This window comes from Watersipora subatra, chromosome 5, assembly GCF_963576615.1.
Source record: "Watersipora subatra chromosome 5, tzWatSuba1.1, whole genome shotgun sequence".
Lineage (NCBI taxonomy): Eukaryota > Metazoa > Bryozoa > Gymnolaemata > Cheilostomatida > Watersiporidae > Watersipora > Watersipora subatra.
The window spans coordinates 27,531,690-27,555,396 of record NC_088712.1 but is presented as its reverse complement, the minus strand read 5'-3'; the positions used below and the strand labels follow the sequence as shown (position 1 = coordinate 27,555,396).

The following is a 23,707-nucleotide window of genomic DNA, read 5'->3' as shown; positions in this document are numbered from 1 at the left end:
ACGTACATAATAGTCCGACGTATACAATTGTCCAACTTAGACAATAGTCTGCCGTATACAATTGTCCAACTTATACAATAGTCCAACGTACACAATACTCTGATGTATACAACTGCTCGACATGTGCGATACTCTGATGCATATAATAATCTGACGCATACAATAGTCCGACGTATGTATACAATAGTCCGATGTATACAATCATCTGGCATATACAATCGTCTTGCACGTATGTTGTAGTCTGATATATACAATAATCTCACATATAATATAGTCTGAACTCTAAAGTATACAATAAAACTAAACATGCAATAACTCTGTGTATATAGGCAAGTTTAATGGATGCAGTACTCTCATGCATGCTTCAAGCTTCAGAGATGTTGAGATAAAATCTATTAACAATCGTCTTACCAGGGCTGCGTAGCATTTTAGATTTATAAACATGACCCAGCTAACAGGGCCACCAGAACATAAATAAAAAGTATATTATGAAACCACAGGGTAAACTGCAGGTGAGAATGCAACGGTAGTCTCAATAAAATAAAATGAATGAAGCAAAATCCCTTGAGCTGGAACTGTATTCGAATAGACCTTGTCATTCAGTACAAATATTGAACCATGTTTTACATACACCTTATAGACGCCATCCAGATGGATAGGACTATTGCAAACAGCACAACAGAGACAGGCCTTTACTAAACACATGTAAAAGGATTCACAGTTTTATAGGGATATTTATAGTTCACCATACTTTCCTAAACTCGGGCATCACAGGACTAGTTCACAAAGCCTAAAGATCTCCTATCGGAAAGAATCCCTGCAAAAGAGGCTGTAATCATAAAAAATATCGACATTTCGCTTGATTTAGTAACAAGCTTGCTGTCAAAAAGCCATGGAAGTAAAATGAAAAGCAAGTTGAAACTTGGGCAACAGGTACAATAACACATGATAAAGTAGTTCACACTGGTGTATCATAATCTGTACTCGGATGAGGTATATATGTTGACCAATCCGGTACAGCATAGTTTAATGCCTCGAATTCGTCTCGTGTCACAGAGTACTGGTCCAGACGACCGGAAGCACCGAATATCGCACCTGCAACAGCAGCTTTCATATATTACCAATAATACTGGTAACAAAGATGAACAAGTGTCTCAGTTGCGAGGTTGTAGACTTAAACCAAATATACTGATTGTCCGTGCGTCCACAAAGAGGAGAAGGTAAGAGCTACACATAACAGCAACTAAATAAGACAGCTCAAACCTGGTTACCATTGGACTGTTGCTAAAATTACATCGATATCTATTATATTGGGGAGTTATGGCCACATAGACTAGGGATTTTTCTTTGACTGCCTAGTTAGGGTACTAATCTAAACACTGTCGGGGAAAAACGAAGTTCTTAATAGGTAAAAGGTGCCGAGTTTCCTCATATTTAAAATCATTAATTTTACAAAGCTACAAATAAGATACAAAAAGGTGGGTGTCACCTATATGGTATAACGGATGGAAATAATGACAGTGTTAATCGGTATTTCCCAATATGAAAATGCATGTAGATAACATATGGGCATTGTTCAGGTATATATGTGACGTCTGCAAAGACTTCTGTCTTTAAAATGTTTAGCAATCAATTTAATTCTCATAGAACGCAAAATGAAGAGAACAAATATACTTGGAACTAAAATTTAAAACAATAAAACATCGGAGTGCCACCCACTGTGAGGTTATCAATGTTTCTTTTGGAGTAGGAAGGTTGAACAGAGCATATATATATACGTCGTATGACAGAAGCATGTCTATCAGGTTACTTGTTACACTTAGACCCTATTAGGTTCATGTAACCCAGGTTAACATCGACAACTTGATAGACTTAGTCAATAGACTATCACTGTTTCCATTGAGTAGATTTGGAGTTGTGCGCACATTGAGTTACAGTGTGATAAGTGTTTCTATGGACATTAGCATGTCGCAGCTTAACGCAGGCTCTTTGTCGAAAAAGATAAGGAATTCTATGCCAGAGGACATAGTGCTGCACTATTGCCTATTTTAGCAGCATGATTTCAAAATAGAAATGACCGAAGTGTGGAAAATGTTTAAAATGGAATAGTTTGCGCGGCATTTTTGTGTGCATCATTCGCAAGTGTCATTTCCATCTTTCCCGAAACATTTGGTAAAAATTTGCTAGAAACAAAACTCGTTTAATTTGTGAGTTTTTCCGTTACCATCTCGCGCATGATGCAAACATGTAGACTGACCACATCATGGAGACATGAAAGGATCTGAAAGTAGACTCAATCCATGACATCCTATAACTACAGGCTGGTTTATCTGTCTCTCTACATTAATCACTCATACTACTGGTGACTGGGGTGACTGACCATCAGAGTGACTGACCGTCAGTATCAGTGACTGACCGTCAGAGTGACTGACCATCAGAGTGACCGACCATCGCAGGGACTGACCATCAGGATCAGTGACTAACTGTCAGTATCAGTGACTAGCTGTCAGTATCAGTGACTAACCGTCAGTATCAGTGACTGACCATCAGTATCAGTGACTGACCATTAGTATCAGTGACTGACCGTCAGTATCAGTGACTGACCAATACTGTAGTATAATTCTACTGACCTCCGAGCCAAGCAGCGTAGTTCTCAGTTACAGTCTTGTGGAAAGCAAAGTCATCAATAACCATGCGGTCTGCATATTGTGGCTGTTTACACAGCGATTTTAATTCTTGCTGAAGTCTATGCTTGAATCCCGGCAGCATGGTGTTGCCACCTATTAGGACTATGTTACCAGCCAGCTTTCGTCTGCTGTCGATAGGACACTGCAAATTAATTTGTAATTTTGCAATAAACCTGAAAAGTAACCAAATCATAATTCAATGAGCCCTCGCCATACAATATTATATGTGCCATTGTTACAATGGGCCCTCACCATACGACATTAATATGTGCCAGTGTTACAGTGAGCCCTCGCCATACGACATTAATATGTGCCACTGTTGGAATTGTAAAGCGAAAATGTCATATGGAGGAGTATAGAAACCCAAATTAATTATCTAATGCAAACACCTCTGGGAAAATACATCAAAATTTTATATCCATACTGTACATATTCAAAATTAGTAACCAAATAATATGTTAACCTTAGTAATTATAGTTGCATACAGTCACTTTAGTGTAATTAATAGTTTGACATTAGTGGTTATAATCTGCTTATGGTCATGGGTACGATTCTTACTTCTTCCTTTAGCGTCGTTAACAATCTTAGGACCCATGGCTAAGAAATAAAGACACTTATGTAGTTATATAGTTACAATATATTGAAATTTATAGTAAATATTACATTAAACGCTAAAAAGCACAATAAATTTTCACTTTTGTTTTTCACTAATGTTCGATTCACTCAAGCAATATCAAGCATTTACGAAACGCGAAAAATGTTGAACTGAGTGTGTGCAAGCATGGCATCTTTTTCAGGCATTCTGGGAGAGACTTTGGCGAATATCACATCTGCGTCTTAACTAACTCTACTATGGACTATATACACTTGTACTAATAACTCTACTATAGACTATATACACTTGTACCACTAACACGACCATAGACTATATACACTTGTACTACTAACTCTACTATACACTATATACACTTGTACTACTAACTCTACTATAGACTATATATACTTGTACTACTAACTCTACTATAGACTATATACACTTGTACTACTAACTCTACCATAGACTATACACACTTGTACTACTAACTCTACTATAGACTATATATACTTGTACTACTAACTCTACTATAGACTATACACACTTGTACTACTAACTCTACTATAGACTATATACACTTGTACTACTAACTCTACCATAGACTATACACACTTGTACTACTAACTCTACTATTGATTATATACACTTGTACTACTAACTCTACCATAGACTATACACACTTGTACTACTAACTCTACTATTGACTATATACACTTGTACTACTAACTCTACTATACACTATATACACTTGTACTACTAACTCTACTATAGACTATATACACTTGTACTACTAACTCTACTATAGACTATATACACTTGTACTACTAACTCTACTATTGACTATATACACTTGTACTACTAACTCTACCATAGACTATATACACTTGCACTACTAACTCTACTATTGACTATATACACTTGTACTATTAATTCTACCATAGACTTTATACACTTGTACTACTAACTCTACCATAGACTATACACACTTGTACTACTAACTCTACCATAGACTATACACACTTGTACTACTAACTCTACTATTGACTATATACACTTGTACTACTAACTCTACTATAGACTATATACACTTGTACTACTAACTCTACTATAGACTATATACACTTGTACTACTAACTCTACCATAGACTATATACACTTGTACTACTAACTCTACCATAGACTATATACACTTGTACTACTAACTCTACTATAGACTATATACTCTTGTACTACTAACTATACCATAGACTATATACACTTGTACTACTAACTCTACCATAGACTATATACACTTGTACTACTAACTCTACTACAGACTATATACACTTGTACTACTAACTCTACCATAGACCATTTACACTTGTACTACTAACTCTACCATAAACTATATACACTTGTACTACTAACTCTACCATAAACTATATACTCTTGTACTACTAACTCTACCATAAACTATATACACTTGTATTACTAACTCTACCATAGACTATATACACTTGTACTACTAACTCTACTATAGACTATATACACTTGTACTACTAACTCTACTATAGACTATATACACTTGTACTACTAACTCTACCATAAACTATATACACTTGTACTACTAACTCTACTATAGACTATATACACTTGTACTACTAACTCTACCATTGACTATATACACTTGTACTACTAACTCTACCATAAACTATATACACTTGTACTACTAACTCTACCATAGACTATATACACTTGTACTACTAACTCTACCATAGACTATATACACTTGTACTACTAACTCTACTATAGACTATATACTTGTATTACTAACTCTACTATAGACTATATACACTTGTACTACTAACTCTACTATAGACTATATACACTTGTACTACTAACTCTACCATTGACTATATACACTTGTACTACTAACTCTACCATAAACTATATACACTTGTACTACTAACTCTACCATAGACTATATACACTTGTACTACTAACTCTACCATAGACTATATATACTTGTACTACTAACTCTACTATAGACTATATACACTTGTATTACTAACTCTACCATAGACTATACACGCTTGTATTACTAACTCTACCATAAACTATATACTCTTGTACTACTAACTCTACCATAGACTATATACACTTGTACTACTAACTCTACCATAAACTATATACACTTGTATTACTAACTCTACCATAGACTATATACACTTGTACTACTAACTCTACCATAAACTATATACACTTGTACTACTAACTCTACCATAGACTATATACACTTGTACTACTAACTCTACCATAGACTATACACGCTTGTATTACTAACTCTACCATTGACTATATACACTTGTATTACTAACTCTACTATTGACTATATACACTTGTACTATTAATTCTACCATAGACTTTATACACTTGTATTACTAACTCTACCATAAACTATATACACTTGTATTACTAACTCTACTATAGACTATATACACTTGTACTACTAACTCTACCATAAACTATATACACTTGTACTACTAACTCTACCATAGACTATATATACTTGTACTACTAACTCTACCATAGACTATACACACTTGTACTACTAACTCTACCATAGACTATATATACTTGTACTACTAGCTCTACCATAAACTATATACACTTGTACTACTAACTCTACCATAGACTATACACACTTGTACTACTAACTCTACTATAGACTATATACACTTGTACTACTAACTCTACTATTGACTATATACACTTGTACTACTAACTCTACTATTGACTATATACACTTGTACTACTAACTCTACTATACACTATATACACTTGTACTACTAACTCTACCATAGACTATATACACTTGTACTACTAACTCTACCATAGACTATATACACTTGTACTACTAACTCTACTATAGACTATATACACTTGTACCACTAACACGACCATAGACTATATACACTTGTACTACTAACTCTACTATACACTATATACACTTGTACTACTAACTCTACTATAGACTATATATACTTGTACTACTAACTCTACTATAGACTATATACACTTGTACTACTAACTCTACCATAGACTATACACACTTGTACTACTAACTCTACTATTGATTATATACACTTGTACTACTAACTCTACCATAGACTATACACACTTGTACTACTAACTCTACTATTGACTATATACACTTGTACTACTAACTCTACTATACACTATATACACTTGTACTACTAACTCTACTATAGACTATATACACTTGTACTACTAACTCTACTATAGACTATATACACTTGTACTACTAACTCTACTATTGACTATATACACTTGTACTACTAACTCTACCATAGACTATATACACTTGCACTACTAACTCTACTATTGACTATATACACTTGTACTATTAATTCTACCATAGACTTTATACACTTGTACTACTAACTCTACCATAGACTATACACACTTGTACTACTAACTCTACCATAGACTATACACACTTGTACTACTAACTCTACTATTGACTATATACACTTGTACTACTAACTCTACTATAGACTATATACACTTGTACTACTAACTCTACTATAGACTATATACACTTGTACTACTAACTCTACCATAGACTATATACACTTGTACTACTAACTCTACCATAGACTATATACACTTGTACTACTAACTCTACTATAGACTATATACTCTTGTACTACTAACTATACCATAGACTATATACACTTGTACTACTAACTCTACCATAGACTATATACACTTGTACTACTAACTCTACTACAGACTATATACACTTGTACTACTAACTCTACCATAGACCATTTACACTTGTACTACTAACTCTACCACAGACTATATACACTTGTACTACTAACTCTACCATAAACTATATACTCTTGTACTACTAACTCTACCATAAACTATATACACTTGTATTACTAACTCTACCATAGACTATATACACTTGTACTACTAACTCTACTATAGACTATATACACTTGTACTACTAACTCTACTATAGACTATATACACTTGTACTACTAACTCTACCATAAACTATATACACTTGTACTACTAACTCTACTATAGACTATATACACTTGTACTACTAACTCTACCATTGACTATATACACTTGTACTACTAACTCTACCATAAACTATATACACTTGTACTACTAACTCTACCATAGACTATATACACTTGTACTACTAACTCTACCATAGACTATATACACTTGTACTACTAACTCTACTATAGACTATATACTTGTATTACTAACTCTACTATAGACTATATACACTTGTACTACTAACTCTACTATAGACTATATACACTTGTACTACTAACTCTACCATTGACTATATACACTTGTACTACTAACTCTACCATAAACTATATACACTTGTACTACTAACTCTACCATAGACTATATACACTTGTACTACTAACTCTACCATAGACTATATATACTTGTACTACTAACTCTACTATAGACTATATACACTTGTATTACTAACTCTACCATAGACTATACACGCTTGTATTACTAACTCTACCATAAACTATATACTCTTGTACTACTAACTCTACCATAGACTATATACACTTGTACTACTAACTCTACCATAAACTATATACACTTGTATTACTAACTCTACCATAGACTATATACACTTGTACTACTAACTCTACCATAAACTATATACACTTGTACTACTAACTCTACCATAGACTATATACACTTGTACTACTAACTCTACCATAGACTATACACGCTTGTATTACTAACTCTACCATTGACTATATACACTTGTATTACTAACTCTACTATTGACTATATACACTTGTACTATTAATTCTACCATAGACTTTATACACTTGTATTACTAACTCTACCATAAACTATATACACTTGTATTACTAACTCTACTATAGACTATATACACTTGTACTACTAACTCTACCATAAACTATATACACTTGTACTACTAACTCTACCATAGACTATATATACTTGTACTACTAACTCTACCATAGACTATATACACTTGTACTACTAACTCTACCATAGACTATATATACTTGTACTACTAGCTCTACCATAAACTATATACACTTGTACTACTAACTCTACCATAGACTATACACACTTGTACTACTAACTCTACTATAGACTATATACACTTGTACTACTAACTCTACTATTGACTATATACACTTGTACTACTAACTCTACTATTGACTATATACACTTGTACTACTAACTCTACTATACACTATATACACTTGTACTACTAACTCTACCATAGACTATATACGCTTGTACTACTAACTCTACCATAGACTATATATACTTGTACTACTAACTCTACCATAGACTATATACACTTGTACTACTAACTCTACCATAGACTATATACACTTGTACTACTAACTCTACTATAGACTATATACACTTGTACTACTAACTCTACCATAGACTATACACACTTGTACTACTAACTCTACTATGGACTATATATACTTGTACTACTAACTCTACTATAGACTATATACACTTGTACTACTAACTCTACTATGGACTATATACACTTGTACTACTAACTCTACTATTGGGCTAGCTGTAGGATTAGCTTCCTCTTTTAACTATCACAGCCAATACTACTACCTGCACCATAAACTGCACAAGTATTTTATGAACAACTAAACCAACCTGCAGGATGCTATCAAGCACTAAGCAGGCGAGATTATGTTCCGAGTTTTCCGAGTCAAAAAGTTGTTCACACGCCGTCTCCCTCAAACGTCCCGGTATATGAAGAACCATGTTCCCTGCATATTATAAAAGGTCATGTCAGCACATAGCCAGTTGACCTTGGAATCACTCCGTTAGCATATTCAACACTTCATGATGCTCATTTTACTGAGCCCATTTCATTCCGTGATAAAACCTAAAGCTCTTGAAGGTGATAATGCAGACATAAATAAATCGGCATGAACTGAAAAATGATGGAATAACTGCGTTTAAAACAGGGGTTCCCAACCAAAAAAGAATTCCCACCTAAGAGAGAATTTCTAATATACACGGGGGAACAAAGAGGTGTCTGAATTGTTAAATTTTAAATTTATGTCTTGCAGTGTGAGTTTGGGTTTCACCCTTTAACATTTTGGTTTTATTTATAACACTAGTTGCTAATAATGAGCTACTAGTCAGAACCCAGATATCTGTGAACACATCCATCTGGATTTCAATTGGACAGTAAGTTAAGCTAGTCATAAACCAGTGCATCACCATGCCGAATGTCATGTTTTGTTGTGTGTTGTATGCGGGCGTATAAAAATTTGTATTATGTTGATGTTTAGCTATGTACAAAAAAATGGGATTATAATTTGTATTGGTTTTTTTAGTCATATGAGTTAAAAGTGTATGGAGAATCAAATTTATGAAAAGGCAAAAGGTGCAATTGAATAAAAAAGGTTGGGAACCACTAAGGCCCTAGTTTCAAAAGCCATTTCAAAGTAGTATATTCCCAGGGTATTTTGCTTATAATTTAAACAGATAACATGACTTATTGCAATGAACAATACACCAATAAATTAAACAAGTGCTTGGTTTACTCATCTCAAACACTACTACAGCTAGAATAAAAAATAAGATAAAAAATCAAGCATAATTAATTATCCTAAAAACATTACCAGATACATTAAAGCTTATCATTAACTTGAACTGTCACTTTTTTGATACAGTTGAAGTGATCTCAGGAAAAGGGAAGTCAGAGAAAGAGGGTGTTGTCTTGAGTTTGTTTTTAAAAATGTGATTAGAACATTTATTTATATCGGCATGAACTAAATATTATGTCACAATAAAGGAAACGAAAGTATTGCTAGAAACGAAAGTTGTCTTACTATGTATGTGATATATGATAACTCAAAATTATACAATGATCAAACACAAAACTCTTGTCATTTATTGACATTCGTTAGCAAATGAAACTGAGCGAAACGTTTTGTACATCGGTACTAGGGATGTAATCTGTTGTTTGAAAAGGTGTTATCGACTATCGTTGGAGTTGTCCCACTGATAACGATAGTGTCAACTTATCAATGAGCAGACAAAGTTCACCGATAGTTATCGCGTTACTTGGCAGCTGATAAAACTACCATATTATCGAGAAGATAACTTCAAACTCACAAGACATTTTAGTGCCATATTTTTGTACAACTTTACTAGCCAGATCACCACACGTGCCTGAAAAGATCGAGGATTGTGAGAAGGGATGGGCAGAGCCGTATAGTTTCACAGAGTCCTGCATCAAAAACCGAAAACAAAAACACTTGATTCCAAACAAACCCGATCGACATACTGATCTCTAATGGAATATTCACACCTCGCTCTCAATACCGCTCATTTTTGTATTTACTATACGTTTTTACAAAAAAGTTATTAGTAGCTTTCTGTAGGAAACTTTGTCTTCTTTCAAATGGTGTATGGTACAACAATCAATTTTAAAGCGACTGTCAATGGGAGTAGTTTTTGTTGAGTAATGTTGCGGCCTCTCCATTATAACTTATATAAAAATAGTAAACGTGGCCTGTTTGTTTGGAATTGAGCGAGCTCCCATATACGCTTCTGTTGGTCGCGGGACTCTGTGGAAACTATACGGCTCTGGGGATGGGAAAAGGAAAAACTGCAGAAAAAATCTGCAGAACAAAATCTGCAAAAAAAAACAACAAAAACTATTTGCAAAACTATCGGAGTTTATTCTTTTTTATTATTCGATAACGATATATAATTTTTGGATGTTTCGATAGGCTAAAATAATCAACATATTCATATCGAGAAGACAACTATCGACCATCGAATTCGACTATCGAGCAACCCTAATCGGTACCCACGAGAAGCAAACAGGCAAAAATACAAAACAAATGGGCCAAATTATAAAAGACCTTCCTTACGAAGTATCTTTCGCAAATCAAAACGAAATTTCTACCAAAAATGTTTCGTAACTGAACATTTCGCATATGGAGCCTTTTGTAAGTAGAAGTTCCACAGTACATGTACTTTGAAATTTGGTAAGTTACTTCTCATTGTTGGCTCTACACCCAGTTGGTTGTTTATAAGGAAAAAGCAGTTTTTATAGTTTTTACACATTTGCCTGGTTTTTAACCGGTTAACCAGACAACACAATCATAACAATTGCATACAAAGTGTGCGTTGAATGTTTTCTCTTTTTTTATTTTGAAATGTGATAAACTACTTCTCACGGTTGGTTTTTCCTTGAAACCAGCTTTCCGCGATTCTTATTATTAACAGAGAACTCATCTCTACACCAGCTAGTTGTTTATAAAGAAAAAGAAGCTTTTATAGTTTTCACACAGTTGTTTGGTTAAATTAGTCTTAACTGGTAGACACCAGTTTAACAATTTCTACTGGATCCTAAAGACCACCCATGAGAAACAAGATTTACTTTTTGAGTATCAAGTAATCCCTCGCTAGTTCACGGTTCACTATTCGTGGTTTCAGGATTTCGCAAGATCAAAATATCCATAAGAAATTAAAGGAAATAAATATAATAGAGAATCCAAAATAGTTTAATTGACCCGATAAAATGTAATGATTACCTGTGAGAGGGTAAAGGATGTCAGAACCAACACTAGGAACTGCTGACTTGTTTCCATCTGCTTGGTCAGCCGCTCGCAAGGACTGCGCTCTGTCAAACCGTGTCACAAAACAAGTGCGCACTGCAAACAACAAGAAACTGTGATAAGTCTGAGCATTAGTTTAAACTCCACTACAGCTGACAATCACAGACAGGTGCTCTTATTACACAAACTCAACGATTATTCGACATGAAGCAAATTAGTTAGAGATTGAGTAAACACTTGGTCAGCTCATAAAACAAACTCTCTGGACAAATTGAATAGCTATAAGCTGAAATGGTAAGTCAAACAGCTCGCGCCTTTCTCAGCATGTACATTTAAAAACAAGGTCATTACTGTTTTAAAATGTACATGTAAATTTCAGCTCCTACAGCCTCAATAGCTGCACAGAGAAAACTAAATATAGTTAATGAGTAGAAATGATTAGTACATCTTGTACATATGTAAAATAGAAAAAAAGAAATTTTTTAGTAGTAGAGATTGAGTTGTCAGCTCAATATAGAAAGGACAACCCCTGAAATATATATCGTCTCCTAGAATTTAGAGCCAGAAAAAAATTATTATTACTAGTACCCTGGAAGTAGATAAAGTGCAAAGAATAAGTATATACACAGTAATTCTTATAACCTGGAAGGCGAATTATCTGCGCCAGTGGTAGCGTGCTTGGTGGTGAAACTTACTGTCATGGGTTCAAAACCCATATGACGCAATCTTTTTTCCAAACATGGCTTTGGATGGACACTGTTCTTATTATAATTAAAGAACTATTATACTTTGATCACTATTTAAACTTTATATAAATAAACACATAAGCTCACTCAAACTTTCAATTTAAAAAAAAGAATTGAAGCCAGGTTCCCTTGCTCCATACACCACAGCCAGTGCTAGCTGCGTCTCTAGAGACAATGATTACTGAAAGGAAAAAGGCTCCAGCAACTCATAGTAACACAGACAAATATACCGATTATCTTCTCATCATGAGAGGATAATCGGAAAAAATCCAATTCAAAGGCGCATTAAAGTTTAGCATATTAAAAATCGTTTCTCACAGCTCCAAATAATTGCAACTCGGATTATAAGATCATAATTATGTTAACTCCAAGCAAGATATATCCGTTGGTAGTACATTTTCAGCCTCTCAATACACAATCATTGAATGTCCGCAGCACAAATTGTGATGCTGAATAGAATAGTCCTTACAGCATATTTATTGCACTCAGTCATAAAAGGTCAACACATGAATTCATGACTGCAGAAGGTATTGCAGGATGCACCATTGTAATCTTTGGTTGTCAAATGAATATTGTAACAAATAACTTTACATGCAACAAAACGTTGTTCTATTTATAAAATGGCTTGCTCTGTAAACCTTTGAAATTACTTCATATAAAAATTGTATGTTTGGCAAGACTTACTCCAGACATAAACTACCATGATCATATTCAAAAGGTGCAATCTCTGCATTAAATACTATTTTATAAATTAACTTACTATTCAAAGGCTCTTTTGATAACATAAGTTGAGAATTCGACCTTGACCCTCCAGGAATAACTACGATTTATGAAAGTCTGTTGTTAATATTTTACGTGCATGGATTAAACAGATGAACTTTACTTGCAGTTATTCCCTCTTGCACAGTTGGCATGTTAAGAGAATATAACTCATAAACTAAACTAGGGGTCGGCAACATTTTCCACTCAAAAAGCCATTTGGACCCATTTTCTGCAAGAATGAACGCAGTGGGAGCCACAAAACCCCTTTAATAATTTAAATTAAAAAAAAACTACATGTAATGTTTTTGTTTAGATTTTACTGCTTTTATACCATGTTTACACAATAAAATGAAAAGGCGTGGCATGTATAATGATTTAACTGCTGAAAAAAACAAAATTACACTTTTGCAAAGAACAATAAAATGGCTAATAATAACTTGAACATAACGTAAGAATATTACGTTGTTTTTAAGGTTACTTTCAAGAAAAATTGCTACTTCATGTTTAATTCAGTCCTTCTTTTAACAAAATGCTAGACAGGCAGACAGACAGACAGACAGACAGGGGCATATATCTGAGTTTTTGTGTAAGTTCAGTCTTAATTTTAAAGTCCCTCAACAGATGCTCAGAAATCTTAACAAATGATTATTTTATATATTCTCCATCGGTGAACGGCTTTCGACGTCTGACTGTTTCTTGAGTAGCCACAAAACCAGCATATGTAGTTGAATTTGTGGACTTCACCCACTTCTTGAAATGATTTTCGCTCAGTTTGCTTCGGAACTCAGCCTTACACATCAGTTCGAAACGGCAGTTTTTTTTTCATCTCTATCTGAATATTTTTCAGCAAAGGATGTGTGTTTATTCTGAAAGTGTCTTGCGACATTTTACTTTTTGTTGTTTTCAAATTTCTTATTACATATTAGGCAAACTGGTGAACCAGTTTCATCCGCAGTGAAAACAAACGAATCAGCCCACGTAGGATTAAGTGTTCTATTTTTCTCTGTCATCTTTCTTTCATTAGTAGTCGCCATAGTTTGCCTACCTGGGGTAAAAAAAATCAAGAAGTGTCATGTTGGCTAGCGTAATTTTGGTGGTTTTATTGGAGCATAAATAATGATGCATAGCAAGCGACAATGTTTAATTGATCGACATAATTACAATTTTTTTAATTATATCAAAAGATCTAGTGATAAAACTTCTATATTTTTATGAATTACTTGACATATGGTAAAAAAGAAAAAAACCTACGCCAGGGGGAGCCGCAGCGAGGGGATGAAAGAGCAGCATGCGTCTCCGGTGCCACGAGTTGCTGACCCTTGACTAAACAATTATTTACATTACAGATTTTATTGCAGATGATATTGTTTATCCAACACCGCTGTTCTTGCGCTACGACCATTCAATATTTTCTGTTCAAACACAAGTTATTGATCAGTTGGAGACTTGTTTATTATTAGTGAACTGACGAAACTTTACAATTTAAAAATGATAACTTAATCATTATCAAAATTATTGAGTGCAGAGCTGTAACTTCTGGTTGAGTAAATAAAATAAATAAATAAAAATATTGATACAGATGGCAGAATATGAAAGATTAAAGATTAAGAACTGTGGATTACTAGCCATCAGATTACCACCAGAAAGAGAATTAGATCGCCTTAATGCAGAGGACCAAAACAATTGAACAAAGAGGTAACCAATCAAAATGCGTATTCATATAAATGCCAACTTTTATTGGTCAATGATTATGTCTTTTTTGTTACGCAGTAACATTAATAAGCCTTTTGCAGTTTCATGTTTCAAGTGTGTTTGGAACATCGTTCAAACAAGAACACCCTTGGGGACTTTGCTAATAAAACTCTACTCTAGAGAGAATAATACAATAAATAAATACAATAGCAATAATATACACCAATGGCTGAGGACTTACCCTTAATATCTTCTAGCTGCTCTCTCGTTACCACATCTACAATGTATAACAGACATACCTCACAACATAGACTTATTAACTATACTTAATATAGTCTAATTAATAGGTCTGTGCCTCACAATGACCCAATCTGGGCCACCGCAACTCCTACAGGTTGCTGGGAAACATTTGTAATCAAATCAGATGAATAAACATTGTAATAAAACATAGAAAAAAACGATACCAACTTTTAATATCTTCAATAGGTTGGAGTTCTCCTCTCACGTCTACTCGTCCTGTCTCACTTAGCTGCGAAGAAATATTCTCCTCAATGAATTTCCCACCAACCATCATAGATTGGCACGCTCGCAAGAGCACCTGATTGCAATGTCATGTTAAAGTTATGATCTAAGAAAGATGCAGCGGACTGAGGTAAAATGGACACTTGTGTTTATAAGGGCACATACCATATTTTCATAGATTGGAAGAATGAGTGTCTCTGAGTGACCAGAGTGGACCACGAGACCTGTGGTAATGCCAAGAGTGTAAAGAGATAAGAGATGCCGGGGAGCGAAAACAACTGCTGGTACCTGTCAATATAAACAACTGCTGACACCTGTCAATATAAACAACTGATGACACCTGTCAATAAAAACAACTGCTGGCATCTGTCAATATAAACAATTGCTGGCACCTGTCAATTTAGACAGCTGCTGGCACATGTCAATATAGACAATTGCTGGCACCTGTCAATTTAGACAGCTGCTGGCACATGTCAATATAGACAACTGCTAGTACCTGTCAATATAGACAACTGCTGGCACCTATCAATATATGAGACATTCAACGCAAAGTGACACGACGATATGGAAATTCATACCCTGTTCACTGAACATTCAGCAATTGTGTGGCTGACAAATTTAGGCAACAGTTCAGCGAACAATAAGCATGTCGGTTCAAAAAGATAAGACTTGGTATTTAAAATGACTTAAAATCAACAATATGAAAGAGCAAAAAACTTCTCTTTTAAATTAAACTTAATTGAGTGCTTGAGCCGATGAACATGAAAGTCATTCAGTCCAAACATCTGGTGAACAGTTTGCAAGTTTGTTTCACCAATTGTTACGGACCAGTGGATAGCTGTACTATCCACTGGCTTATACTTGGAACGTAATTTGAAAATCAACATAAAACAAAACAGAAATTAAAAAGAAAACAACTCCTGCTTTGTCGATTACCAGAGACTTGTTTTTCATTCCATATTCTTAGAAAGAGTTTACTCCATTTTAAAATAAAATCCAAAACTTCTAATTAAAAACTCTTTACGCATGATCTCTCGGAATCATATAAGTTCACTTTATTTATACGTGTCACCTGATGGTCTAGTGTGCCATGAGAGATAGACAGGTGTAATAACTATAGGTAAAATTATTTCAAAAATTGAATATTTGGTTGAATAGAGCGGTTGTTAGGGAGTTGGCCTACCAGCTGAAAGAGTGAGTTTGAACCCCATAGGAAGTAGAATTTTTTACTCAGTGACATAAAGCCATGGCAACAACATATCAACAGCCAGGGCATGTAAAGCGTTCCACCTTCAATATGACACTTCAACCTAGTTGAAACCTACATAATGCTTCTAGAGACATTCAGATGAGTTAAAATAGCCTGCTGAATAGATGTTATTACCATAAAAAGAATTGAAGATTATGCAGTATATTCATTACAAAACCCGGACAGACAACTTTAGCTTTAGTGCTCAATGAACACCGACCTCATAGTCTATGAGTAGGACATGTGCCAAAGCATCTTTCCAAGAACGAGGACATAGTAGCTGCTCACAGACTATCACGCTCCTGTCACCCATTGAAACCAACAAATGTCTACAAATCATGACAGAAAATTAAAAAACCATTTTCTACGGATAGGTGCCTAAAAGTGCCCGATGAACTAGAGAGAACAGGTGCCCTGAACTGACAGGTCTTACCAAAATTGACAAGCTTTCAGACTGATGACATCGAATCAGTTATAGGTGTTCTCAAGCAGTGACATGAGTACACAAGTGTCTGCAAGCGGTATCAAAACTGCTGACAGATATTGACATGAGTGAAATTAGCGAATAGTGTCAATTAAAAGCATCAGCGACTTGTGCCAACAGGTATTCATGAACAACAAAGTAAGAAAATCATTGTACCAAAATAATAGAATTGAGTACACAGTGCTAATGCTTATTAGTATTGTGGGTCTATTGGCTTTACGCAATTTATATTGTCTAGGCACTAAACTAGCAAGTTAGTCGTTGTTTGAAATGATTTATTATCGTTGCCTTCTGATTGGCTAATTATGTTCTCTTCTGAAAATTAATAGAAACAAAGAGCTTGCCATTACAAGAAATTTTGTGCGCCTAAAATAGAATATAATCTTTTAAAAGTTTGTGAATGTAAAACTGGATTATATATCGCTAATGCAGTATTTCAAGTAATGCGAGACTTTCATTCTTTGAAAAATTATCAGAACATATAAGACAAACATTGTGATAAGCTAATAAAATACAAAAGCATCATTAAAAATTGCCTCAAATGCTAAACATAGTTGTTCAGTAAACAGCTAAGGCAGGTATTACCATCACATGGAGAAAACAACGACAAGCTTACTAAAATGCTTCCTGTGCCCTAAAGCATGGCTTCAGGAGCTGAATATGTCCACAGTAGTAAACAAGCTTCAACTACAAGAAATAATTAATTTCTTTTATTAATTATTCAATTAAATTAATGAAAGAAATTAATTTGATTACATCAAAAAATAACAACTCTACAGATTTAGTTCAAAGTGTTCACTAACCACATGAACAGTTTTGGTTGAAACTTCTATGAGGTTTGAAGGCTTCATTAAAAAAAGGTCTGACAAACTAGAAATGTTTGTCAAATTCAAATAACAGTCTCCCTGCCAGCAACTGAGTCGTATAAACAGGAAACGCTACAACTGAGTCATATAAACAGGAAGCTCTACCTTAAATATATAATCCGTAGGAACTTTCTGAGGGCTCTCCTTAGCTCTTGAGGACATTGGATATCCTTCAACCATTGTTCTCCTTTTACATCATCCAATTTACTACGCACTATGCATATAGGCTTGTCATCCCCTGCATAACCTGCTCTAAAATTTGAAACATAATTTACAATTTTATTGCCAAACTTCACGTAATTCATACAAATCAAGTTTTTATATACCATTATTTAAAAATTGTGAGCAATGGCAGACATCTGTACAGGTAAGATCGAAGATGATTGGTTGGTATTTTGAGAAAGGGTGGAACATATAACTGAATAGCACTTTTTTACGATGCTAAATAATCTCAGACTCCCTAAATAGTTCCAATTTTATGCTATTTTTCCTTTCAGCCAGTGGACCCATACTTTTTTAATTCTAGATGCATTTATTTAACAAGCTGGTCCCGACAGCAGAGAGGTATATCAGCTTGGATGTGTAGCTATAGCAGTTGTGAGTTAAGTTGTTTATTATCAACTCTTAGATGGTAAACAAGTCATCCTAATCCATCTGAAATACTTCATCTTCTTTAATGTTTACCATTGGATATATATATATATATAATAATATATATATAATATATATTATTATATATAATAATAATATATTATTATATATAATAATATATATTATATATATAATAATATATATTATATATATATAATAATATATATTATATATATAATAATATATATTATATATAATGCATTATATAGTTGAGATAGAATATTAGACATATTATTTTGATAACATTTAAAAGCAGCAATAGTTAGGTTTTAGCTGCACTCAATACTAGAAAATCAAAGAGCATTTGTCTTTTGATTAAACATTTTAATGTATTCATTGTGTGTATCTACTAACAAAACTAAGCCGGGTAAACAAAACCCACTGTCACTGTAATTTAAAACATACACGTCAATACTTACTTGGTGAAAGCGGTTCCTATATCCAACACCACAGATGGCTTTTTGTCGCTACTCTTGTGCACCACCATGATCAAAGTGAAATAGGCACAAAAAATAAAGTCACTTCTAACATCACACTACAAAACATAAAATCACGATAAAATATCAATCCACCCAAAATGAGTCCTTCTGATTCTCTCTTGTGGATAACTGCGCCCAATTTAGATCTGATGATATAAAATGTTACTGAGAGGCTCTCTATTAAAAAAACTAAGATGCATATATACTGACATGGTTAGTTGACATTAACCACTTTGAAGTACGATGTAAGCCTACCTAAAATGTGATTAAAATTTAGTGGTTCATAGAAAATGAATGTTTAATAGAGTCCATATTAATGGTGGGTCTAATATTAGACCCTCTTGTGTTGTAAGATGTATTGAGGATTAGAAATTTAATATACTCAAATATATTGTTTAAGGTAGAAATGTCCTTATCCGCTCTTCTTGAGAGCAGTGTGGGCATTGGCAGTGTGGGAGATGAGTGTTTTTTTTTCTGCATTTTAATGAAACGTTATTATATTTTCAGAAAAGTAAGTCCATCTAAAAACTTTTCATTTAATTGTTTTCAGCTCGTCACTCAATGATTTATTAAACAGACTCCATATTTCAAAAGCATACTGCATTAAAAGCAAAGAAAAGCTAAAAGAGGAAACAATTCTTTCAGAGCATGAGACAACCTTTAGAATTCTCATTAGCATATATGGCAGAACATCTGCCTTTAAGATATTGATTTTAATATGCTCATTAAATAATAGAAATGGCTAAAAGTATAAAAAGCTATCTGAATGCAATTTCACGGGCGTGCAAGCGAGGTGACGTGAGGTAGGGTGGTGTTGTGAGGTGTTGTAGCGGTGAAGTAGCGGTGTTGGTGAGGTGTAAATATTTATCCCGTATTCGGAGGTGAGAATTACATTAATTTCATACGAGTGGGGTAGAGTGAATTGGTAGCGAGAGATATACTGTGTTGGGTAGAGATGGAGAGTGGTTTTCCGAAGCTGGTGTTCGGTGAGCACGGTGATGGGTCGTGGGAGAGATTTATAGAGGAGATGAATTTGTGTATTGAGAGTGCTGTCGAGAAGAGAGGTTATGTATATGTAGCTGATGAAGATGGCAACAGAGTGCCTATTAGAAGAGGTAGAGCTAGGTTAGTGCCACTATTGAGAGCTATTGGGTACAGCGGTAGAGAGGTATTGAGGGGTGCAGGGTTTAATGTAGAGGGTGGATATTCCACTTATGAAAAGGCAGTGGATGTTTTGCAAGGTTATTATGGTAGACAAGAGAGTATGTTCGTAAAGAGGCATAAGTTTCTTACGGCTAGGCAGGCACTTGGAGAAAGTGATAGAGAATACTTACAACGGGTAGAGAGTTTGAGCAGATATGCTGAGGTGGCTAATAACAATGATAGAGTAAGGTTTACCCTTATAGTGGCGGTTAACGAGTTGAGAGATAGAGAAGTAAGTAGAGATTTGATGAAGAACGCCAATCTGACTTGGGAGTTGTTACATGAGGCATTGAGGGCACGTGAGATGGTGAATCATTCAGACAGGTTCGTGAGAGCGGATAGTAGAAGTACCGATTCAAAAAGTGAGGTTAAGAGAGAAGTAGCAAAGGTATCAGAGTTTGATAGCCGAGCGCAGTACAGGAGTGATGATAGAGATAGAAGCTATGATTCAGCGGGTAGATCTTCCCCTAGAGGTAGCCCTAGGAGTAGTAGAAGGTATTATGGTAGTGAGGAGCATGATACTAGCAGATATGGGACAAGAGGCCGGGAGTATAACAAGGACAGTGGCAGTAGGAAGTATAGAGACAATAGCAGGGAAAAGTATGTCTCTAGACATGGAGAAAACAGTAAAGAAAGCAGAGATAGAGTTTGCTATAATTGCAGAGGTGGTGGCCATGAGATGCGGAGTTGTCCCCACATTAAATGTCTTTCTTGGGACGGCGAGGACATGTATCTCGTTATTGTAGGGATAAAGAAGGAGATGTAGGTTACGATAGACGAGGTAGCAGCAGGAGGTCAGGAGGTAGCCGAGATAGTAGCTATGAGCGATATGGCAGCAGGGATATTAGTAGGGAGAGGTACAGGGGCCGAGAAAGCCCCTGCGAGACGAGAGACAAGTTGAGTAGATACAGGGACAATGGTATAGATAGACTTGAGGGGGAGAGGTATAAGGAGAGGCACGAGACGAGTCGGTATGATGAAGGGTACGGGATAATAGTAAGGGCAGAAATGTTAGATTCTCTGGTTATAGAGATAAATATGGTGAAGATCAATGACTAGGCAAGGGAATTGTGCAGTATTTAGAAGTTAATGGAGTAAATGTAGAGTTTACGTTTGATACTGGCGCTGAGGTGTCTATGGTAACCGAAGCAACAGCCAATAAGTTGAACCTACGGTTAAAGAAACCGTCGACAGTTTTAGAAACTGCTGATGGTAGTGAGTTAAAAGTGCTTGGAAGTGTAATAGTTCATTTGGAAAGTAAAGACAGGCATATGGATGCTGAAGTTCATGTGGTGAAAGGATTGAGAACGAACTTCTTGGGCATAACTGAGTTGAGGCAGCTTAAATTATTTGCTGTTGTAAATGCGTTATGCGAAAGTAAGTTTGAGGCTGTTAAGGAGTGTAGAAGTATTAAGCCAGTTAAGCCGTTTCCGTCAAGAACCATTATTGCTGGGTCAAGTTATGTTTCAGATGATGTCGAGTTGCAAAACCTGACAAATAAGTCCGACAGAGAGAGCGAAGTTAGGAAAGGTCACACAGGTCAAGATTGGTGAACTTGTAAAACTAAGGGAGTGAAGAGTAGCGAATACGTAGAAATTGGTAGTCAACGGGGGACAGCCCAAGGCACCAGAGATGTGCAAGTGTCTATGGGGTATGATAGAGAACACAGTCACGATGAGGTAAGGGAAGGTGCTGAGAAAGTAGCTGAACCAGTGTCTGTAATGGAAAAGGTTTGCTCTTTTTTAGCCGAGGTATCCAGCAATGGAATGTTAGACAGAAAAGGTCAGGAGAAAAAGGTAGCAGAGATTGAAAGAGAGGAAAGGGAAGTGCGGAGGAAGTCGAAGAAGAAATTGGCTAAGCTGAAAGCCAAACGGGAAACAGCAGTCATGGAATTGGAAAATGTCAAGGCATTCAGGGTAGTGGTGCAGGAGTTAGCCGAGGTTCAGAGCAGAATTGCTGGTAGCAGACCTGCACTGGTTGCAGGTTAGGTCGAGCTAAATAGGTCTGGGCCTATGCCAACTCCCAGCTCTGTGGTGCCATCCCCTGTGCAGCCGGTTACGGCCCAGGTAGAGACCTCCCACAGGAAGCCTGTCGAGCCTGCCTCTTACTGGGGAGAGCGAGGTAAAGACGGAAGAGACGGAGATGAGGTTGAGGAGTCATTATTGACCCAACCAAAAGACTCCGGGCTAGTCAGGGTTGGTGGAAGTAGTGTTGGAGATGTTGGTGGAAGTAGTATTGGTAGTGACAGTGGTCACGGTAAAAGTATTGGTAGCGGCGGAGGTCAGGGTGATGGAAAAGCCAGTGCAGACTGGCAATGGAGCTGACAGTAACGAGAAGAGTACTTTAGACGGTGGCACAGGGTCAAACAAGCCAGAAGCATAGCCTATAGAGACTGCCCTAACGGAGTCAGGTAACGAGCAACACAAGTCAGGTAAGTTACTACGTCTGCTTGTTGGTAGTGATGGAGTGGCCCAAAACAAAAAGAAAAAAAGAAAGGGCATGTTGTATTATGGCACTTGTTAGGCTCAGGCTATATTGGTGTCTGAGCTCAAGGCAGTACAGGTGGTCTTGGTAATTACGGTGAGTGCATAAAGCTGGATAAAGCTAGTGGGTAAAGCTAGTAGATTAGCTAGTGTAAGGCAGTATGGAGAGGATATAAGGAAGTGTAACGAAAGACGGCGGCTCTTCTTCATCTTCACATCAGTACATGTGAGTACATTGCTTTATACAACAAACACTGTTCAAATGATACGTTTTATGAGTAGTTATGGTAGTCACGGCACATCTGCAAATATCATGTGAGCTTTTTTTCTCTTTTACCTATCATAAAGTTCAGTAGCCAAATAATTTTGCCCATGGTCAAGTTTTCGCCGACTAATAATTGTTAAAACAATAAGAATATATTGAAAAACACAAAGGGCCTTACATTTACCTTCTCTGACTGTTTTCAATATAATTGATGCGATATAGTATCGGATATGACACTTTTAAAACTGGATCGCCAAAGCTAGCTGAACTTTTTTTACGTTTAAAAGTTGGTGCGCTCTTACATATAAGACCCTCTCCTATTACGGATAAAGGGCTTAGTCCAGTATTTCGTACATATATTATGCA

General features: G+C 35.5%; 1 protein-coding gene across 3 annotated transcripts; it reads right to left on the bottom strand.

The window, feature by feature from the left end:
• Window positions 1-560: 560 nt before the first annotated feature.
• LOC137396453 (actin-related protein 10-like) lies at window positions 561-23,573 on the bottom strand. 3 transcript variants are annotated; one of them, XM_068082737.1, is made up of 11 exons: window positions 23,526-23,573; window positions 19,331-19,446; window positions 18,366-18,512; window positions 17,131-17,239; window positions 15,827-15,949; window positions 15,608-15,737; window positions 15,381-15,416; window positions 11,916-12,035; window positions 9,010-9,125; window positions 2,631-2,829; window positions 561-1,095 (listed from the first exon to the last, which is right to left on the bottom strand). In XM_068082737.1, exons 2-11 carry the CDS (start codon window positions 19,396-19,398, stop codon window positions 959-961), a joined length of 1,185 nt encoding a protein of 394 aa, XP_067938838.1. In that variant the 5' UTR covers window positions 19,399-19,446; window positions 23,526-23,573; the 3' UTR covers window positions 561-958. The 3 variants fall into 3 exon arrangements, with proteins under 3 accessions (XP_067938838.1, XP_067938840.1, XP_067938839.1); XM_068082739.1 differs by having other exon boundaries at window positions 15,608-15,668; XM_068082738.1 differs by lacking the exon at window positions 23,526-23,573 and adding an exon at window positions 23,414-23,505.
• Window positions 23,574-23,707: the final 134 nt, after the last annotated feature.